Below are 7880 nucleotides of genomic sequence, written 5' to 3' on the forward strand. Positions count from 1 at the left end.
TAGCCGCGCCGTTGGCGAGAACGGAGGAAATTGTCCTGTTAGGTGGAAACGACGCAACCAGCGGAGAAATTACGCGCCTTGTGGGGCAAGTACCTCCAGCTGTTCAAGCACTGACCGGTGTAGATCTTTCAAAAGTATGTTCAAGAGGCCTCTGGCCTCCTAGAAAGTGTATACTGATAAATTTCTGTACCAAAGGTACCAAAGTAAATACGAATAAAGAGTGCATAAATTTGAAAAAGAATAAATTTCTCAATCCTTCATGAAAGATGACAGAATTTGATTTAATGCATCAGATTTGTGAGCAGTAAGAATGATGTTTAAGATAATATTACAATGTTGCTTCTGATTATTGCTATTTGTACATATGTTTTCTCTTCTTTTGTGACATTACTTATTTTGATTTTTCTCTAAACATATCTGTTTATATTATGAAATGATTTTATGTTTTAAAAGTTTCTGGAAATATAAAACAGACTTTGTTCAATTGAATTTCATTTAAGGAACATGCATTAAAGGTAATGGATATTTAATACATTTTTTGTACAGTAATAAAAAACAAAACTGAAAGAATGTAGAATCATTGGTTTATAAACAAGAATTATTATCTAAAAAGGATAAAATTTATTCTAAAATTTAAAACAAGAAGTAGAGCCACAAAAGAAGATTATTTACATGAAAGCAAGAATTTCATGCATGAAACTTCGTTGCAACTTCTCCTTTCAATAATAATAAATGCCACTGCATTCACTACATTTAAAGCATTTCCCTCCCAAAAATATGGAAACTTAAAAATTATAATGCTTTATTTCATTCTCATAATCACTTAATCCAAACAAAAATATTACGAACAAAAATAACTTCCTCACAGATTGAACAAATAAAAATAAGTCATAATTAACAATTGCAAAACCGTCAAATGTTTTCCAAAATAAAAGTCATCTCACAACCCAACGTAGATTTTGCACTGGTGTCACCATCAACCAATAGGCTTTTAACAATTTTATCAAATTTCAACGTTAAATAACCTTTTCCCATTTGAATCGTTTCCAGGTGTTAGGCAAGATACCAGGAGCAAAGTAATAGCGGACAGAGCAGCAATTGATAAGAACGGCGACCAGGCGATCGGACACTCAGAATCAGCTAAAGAAAGGAGCAAACATTATATTGCCAAAGGTTTCTCTGCTACTCTATCATTCACCAGTGACACTCCACTTTGTTCTGTTTCCCGAATTACTCTACCTCAAACGTAGATGAAGAAACGACGCTGAACACAACCGGTCACAGATCGGTCACGCCTCCGCCACGAGTGCGTTGATCAAAAGAATCGATCTCTGATAAACGTCAAACCCGACGGCTCGTCCCTCGCGTTACACCACACGGATCACGTACAACGCACATAAACTATCTAAACTTCATCGTTACTCGCGCACGCAAATTATTTCCCCGTGCAACGACTCGATTCGAAGGTTTCTTGGATCCTAACCTTCTTGAATCTTTTTTAGCGATCGAACTTTCCGATCGACGCAGTCCACATGAGATTATAATATATAAAGGAAGAAAAGATGTGGAACAGAGAAAGAAACACGAAGAGAACGAAGCAGCAAAAAATGAAAGAAGAATTTGTAGAAGAAGTTAATGGAAGAGATATTATAACGCGATATCTAGATGAAAATCGAGTACGCAGTGTGAACATATTACCGGTATTAATTGCTCTTCTATTGTGATGGAAGACTATCTCAATCATTGTGTTCAACTTCATAAATAAGGAACTTAACGAAAAGGGAGAGGAGAGAGGGTGAGACGTTCGTGCGGAGTAGGCGACGTAGAAGTCAACTGTCCGTAGTTGTTGTACATACTCATAGTAACGTGTGTATCATAGCAACTGAGGTTTCTACCTTGCTTAGAACGAGACACATCGAACGAGGGGAAACAGTGCTCGTTTGCGGTGGTTCTTGGTCTTGGAACACTTAAAAGGTTTGGAGATTTTATTATAATGCATTTGTTCATTTTGATTTTAAAGAATTTAATATAAGATTGCTTAGAGTGATTCTTGCGATGCTTGAGTGAAAGTTTTTTTTATTTTTTAATCAAATCCTGTAACCACTGTACATAATGATAACTGTACAACTTTAAACCATGGTCAAAATTACTTTGATAGTCAAAGTGTTAAATTGCACCATATGTTCTTTTGATACATGTTGATTTTCACATTTGTTCTATGTGTGCAAATTCATCTAAGAATGAATCATCACTAAATGCAACAAAATCAATCACTCTAAAGGAAATGCTTTAAGATACATTATTCTACATAGAATGTAAATTCCACTAACAAAATTCTTCGACCATGTTCGAAACATTAAACAATACTACATTCACAATTTATCAGAAATTCTATCAATCACAAAATATTGCGACACTTCTGAACTTATAACCTAACACTGTACCAACAGACCAGTAATCTGCCAAATTAACAATTTATAGGAATGAAACAGAGAATAAGTTTAAAATTTCCAAATTATTTAAGAACAGAAAACGCAAACGAACATTCGAATATCCTCGTTCGAATCGCGATCGCACTCGAAATTCTCTCGGTTGACCACGCATCGGAATCAATCACGTTCCCGAAACCAGATGTACTCTCCATACCGAAGAAAGTGCCAACCAATTTGTAAATACAGTATCGTCTCGCCGCCGTGTAGCAAAATACAAATGATAATTTTCTATTGCGTAACGAGCATTCTGTTGTGCCGCACCTGTTTTTTCTGATTCGGTTCGCAATAGTGCTCGCATCCCAAATACATAACTTATAACCGTACGATTTTTGTTCTATGGAGAATGCTCGAGACGGATGATTCCACCGCGCGAGAAGAATGAGCTCCGATATTGCGATTACGATTATAGGATCATAGCTGGTTATTAACAATTGTATCGGACGTAACCGAGTACAAATTCCATTGTCCTGTCCCGATGTATATTCAGTGCTCGCAAAAGATAATTGAGAGGGAAGAAGCTCTTTCGTGTGGATTTGTTTGAAGACTTTTTTGCTTTGATTTTACTTATTAATTGATGATATTGAATCATGTAAGATACGATTAATTTCTATGTAAGTAATTAGGTGTATAAGAATTGTTTTGTTTTTGTTTTTTGGAATCTTTTTTTTTAATGCTTAAATGCGATAGTCACAGTTATGATAACATGTGTGCAGTGAAATGAATCTTCAGCTTTTTAGAAATCAAAATTTTTGCAATTAGGTAAGGTAGTTAAGAATATTGCATAAATATATATGGAGATGGAAAATATAACACGAGCAACATTAATCTGCTATTATTTGATGAAATTATTCAAAAAATTTTTTGTAATTGTACATATATAATATGTTGTGTTTATTGTAGGTTTAACTTCAACAAATTTGTATTTATTTATTTATTTAGTTTTTAATTACACACTTCATTGCAATTTTGTCTCAACCTGTAGTGCTTATACAATTTCTCTATTGAATTTTACATTGACTAAGTGGGATATTTTAAGTAAAATAAAAGTAGAAAATATTTTTTACTATGTACTATACTCAGAGGTGACGAAGTATCCATAATATTATTTCAAGTATTGCTATTAACAAGAAAATGTCTTCAAACAAATGCAACAAGAATAGATTTCGATTTCTTCCTTCGAAAAAAAAAAAAACAAACAAACTGTCGCGAGTACCAAAATCACTTAAAAAAGGAAGTGCGAGGACGTAAGATCGTCATTCACAACTCAAAGTCTTCCCAACAAACAAACCAAAAAAAAAAAAACAAAAAAAAGTAAGAAAAAACGACAAAGTGTAGTACATTTAGAGCAGTACAAACGAGACGACAGAGTGAACATAACCTCAAAGTGAAATTATATTCAATGAAGAGATAAAGAAAAGAAGAAAGAAAAAAAGTCGTAATCCGTAAGTGCAAGGTCCACGTCTATATAGTATTTTTATTATAATAAGAAGCGATCAAAGCTGTAAATGCCGAGTATATAAAAGAAACAAATAAGAAAAAGAGAGAGAGAGAGAGAGAGGAAGAAGAGAAATGAAGAAGTGAAGAAAAGATCCATCGCTCTGAAGCAGATGTTTTATATAAGCTATTTTTAGTAAACGTTTAGTGCACCCTTTCCGATGGGTAGTCAATGCGAGAACTCGCCGTGTGTAAAAATTCTGGTTGCCTCGAGATGTTCTTCTTTTTCTCGAAATCGTAGACCCGTCGAAAGTTCAGATACTTCGAGAGAAAGGAAACGAAAGAAAGAAAGAAAAAAAAGAAAGAGAAAGAAAGGAAGAATGAAGAAACTCGACGTCTACGTGATTCTACAAAAATTGTCTAAACGCAATTTCATGCAAAGTGTTCGACTTTTCATTCTGTGATCGACGACGATTCGAATTCGGATGATTTAAATGTAATTGCTCGTCGTCGTTGGTAATCGCGAAACTTTAGATAGTTCGTATGGGTCCTCTTGCTGTTCGAGGACGTCTGAAATTTACGAAATCGCAAAGATGATTTCTTAGAACTCTTTCCGAAATGATCGAAAATAAACTGAAATATCATTTTTCCCCCTCTTTCTTTTTTTGTATTGTTTTAAACGCATGTTCGATGTACGTTCGAGAATCTGATTACACACGATTTTCTCGACGAAGCGTATGAAATGTATTAACAAGTTTAACAGTCCACGTTTCCGTAGTTCCGATATTAGTAATAATTCGATGAACTTTGCCATTGATATTTTGTTTGCGTAGAAAAGAAAAAGGGAAGATATTGTGATCTGTATGTGAAAAATGGAACGTGAAGTGGGAAAAAACGTCACTCTTAACCGTAATATTTAAAAAACCAAAAAAGGAAAAAAAAGAAGAGGGATATTATTATACAGTTTACGAGTTGCGAATTCGTAAAAGTATTACTCGTTAGACTAATTATTATGTTTGAAAAATTGAGTTTGTAAATCTTCGAAGAAAAAAGCAAAAAAAAGATGAAAGCTACTTGTACTCAGAGTATATGTATAATGTATGTGTACACGTACGCCACGCGTGCTGAAACGGAAGTGCGACGATCGACGACAGCCGAGAATACCTGTGAAACCGACCAAAAAAAAATACGAACGAAAAAAGCAAAAAAAAAAAAGAAGAAAGAAACGAAGTTAAAGTAAAAGAAAGAGTATTTAGCGAAAGAAAGGGGGAGATAAAAGAAGCAAGAGAAGAAGAAGAAGAAGGAAGACGGAGGAAGATGTTCAGGATTGTAGTTAGAAATTCCAAAGAAATTCTACCCAAGCGTCTAGGAAGAAAGAATCTAGTTTTTTGTAAACGATGAACACGAGAATATTGTATATTTTGAGAATTACGTGCTAGAAGTGTCTCAACGCGTAGATAGAGGACAATATTAATGATTGTGTTATACTCTACTCTAATTGAAAGTAACGGTATTACACACACACATACACATATACACACTATTTACATGCATACATGCATATGTACACGAAGTACATATATACACGTACACACATACACAATGTGAATTAGTGCATATTTTTAATAAATGGATACATAAAATCGAGATTTTTCTGGATTAATAAATCGCGGATCGATCGACCGACCGACCGATCGATTCGACGCAAGAGAGACTCATGTTCGTCGCGATGCGAGCTACTATTGTAATTTATTGTCGTTTCTATTTTCCTTGTCTCCGATACGCATCTATCATCCTGTGTGCAATGATGGTGACGGTGGATAATACCGTCCCTCGTATAATGATTATTGTCAATGATAAAGTCACAGTATGAAAATAAATTGGTTTTTCAGTCACTAAGCGATTCCGTAATTGTTTGCAACAAGAAGAACTTATTGGAAAGAATTAAGCGAGAAGAACTTAAGGATTTTTCAAATAAAATTGTACTCTTACTTTTCTATTTTTTTTTCTTTTTAAGTTTAAGGTTATGGGAAGCACACACGATGCTTTTATTCGTGCATATGTGTTTTTCTTTTTGTTTTCCTTCAACGAATCGAAACCTTCTCGCAGGTATTCAGAATGAATCATTGAATTGGACGAAGAATGTTCTTGTTCTTTTTTTATTGAAAAATCGGAGGAAATTTGAAACTCATCGGCAACACACTTCGAATTAAACAACAGATCTGATTTCGATTTTTTACTTTATTGAACCTATTCTTTAAAACTAACTTCTCGCCAGTACCACCACAACGAACAACTGGAGAAACGATTGTCCAACCTGGTCATCGAGGTAAATTGAGATAGACTTGGAATTGCAGTATTGTACCCGCTATTACACTTTCATTTTAATCACGTTCGCAAGTTTGAGAAGTTCAATCTGCATGCTTTGTTGCTATTTAAAGTGGACGCTTTGTAATTGCGAAGTGAGAATAGAAAATCTTGGAAATGTTGGAGAGAGAAAAAAAAGAAATTAGAAACTATTAAATATTATTACACTATTTTATAGCTGGATATATAAATGAGAGACACTGTTGATTCTTCGTTTTTTATTCTCACTTCGCTATTATCTGAATAATAATGAATCGCTATGAGGATATTCATAGATTTTCCACTACTTTGTAGTTCTAATTTAATAAAAATAAATTAAAACGAAAGTCATTCTATACTAACAACAACAAAAAATTCTTTGTATACATATACATATATCAATAATCCTTATAGCAACTCATCACGTTTAAAAAAAAAAAAAATCACACGCGAAGGGATACGATGGACACTCTACCAATTCCGATGTTCATAAAAAACATATTTAATATACTTATAATTTCACATTGATATAACTCGTCATCGAAGAAACTCATTACACCACGTAATAACTTTCTTGCAATTAAGAAATCCGAGTCACTACCACCTAGTGTCACGAATAATTACAAAGTGTGATCTAATACTGTTTTCTCTCCCAGGAAATAAATTTCCTTAATTCATAGAATTTATTCAGAAAAACATGTTCGAACCTCTCTCTCTCTCTCTCCCTCTCTCCCCTTCTCTTTCTCTCACTTTCTCTCTGTCTCTCACTCTCTCTCCCTCTCGTAATTCTATGTACAATTAGATTTCCCTTACGGTTTTTTTTGTTTTTAGGATGTTAGTAAATAATAGTTAGCATCGTACGTCTACGCTGTAAACGGTTTAACAGTTTCTTTCTCTCCCTTTTCTCCGCTTAAACGCTATAGTGCTTAGTAATTTTTATTAATTACTTATATCACATTGTTCATGTACACATAGATTCCTCGCACGTTCTCTCTCTCTCTCTCTCTCTCTTTCTCTCTCTCCCCGTCGACCGGATTGTTCCCGCTGACCGACGAGAATTCTTCATTTTTTTTAAACTTCTTTTCTCTATTTCATTATGTACAAAAAGGGATATTTGTATCATTTTTTGACTTTTCTCCCCCCCTCTCTCTCTCTCTCTCTCTCTCTCATCATACGTCTGAACAGCAAAAACGCGAACGCGGTCTCGTTTTGATTCGTCCTACCGCTGTCTTCCTTTTTCTCTCTTCTAACTTCGCCAAACGCAAGGGGAGCAACAATGAATGTTTTCGTAAATTCTTTCGAGATCCACCTTACTTACACGTAGGCCATATGTTTCATCGATAGAACAATTTGTTTCGCTATAAATTTGTCGCTCTTTTCTCTTATCTGAAAAATATGGAGAACGTTACGTTCATTGAGACAAACAGTGGACAAAGGATTGCAAAAGAATTGTAAAATAACGGAATATCATTTATTACTCGCCTTACGTTTAGAGGTTAAGTGTCAACAAACCCTCTCGCCTGCGCTTTCAGTCGCTCGTTCTGCGTAGCGTGATTAAAGAATGCCCCCAACATCTAGTACAACTATTTACATCCATTGCACGATTCA

At 34.6% G+C, this 7880-nt stretch overlaps 1 protein-coding gene across 1 annotated transcript in view; it reads left to right on the forward strand.

The window, feature by feature from the left end:
* Nucleotides 1–1921, forward strand: part of LOC108579462 (flotillin-2) — a 96890-nt gene extending 94969 nt beyond the window's left edge. Inside the window, exons 7-8 of the mRNA XM_017943010.1 lie at nt 4–134; nt 1051–1921. Of these exons, the coding sequence (XP_017798499.1) occupies nt 4–134; nt 1051–1080 (161 nt within the window). The 3' untranslated portion in view covers nt 1081–1921. The remainder of the gene's footprint in view (nt 1–3; nt 135–1050) is intronic.
* Nucleotides 1922–7880: the final 5959 nt, after the last annotated feature.

The sequence above is a fragment of the Habropoda laboriosa genome, unplaced genomic scaffold (assembly GCF_001263275.1).
Source record: "Habropoda laboriosa isolate 0110345459 unplaced genomic scaffold, ASM126327v1 scaffold14, whole genome shotgun sequence".
NCBI classification, from domain to species: Eukaryota; Metazoa; Arthropoda; class Insecta; order Hymenoptera; family Apidae; genus Habropoda; species Habropoda laboriosa.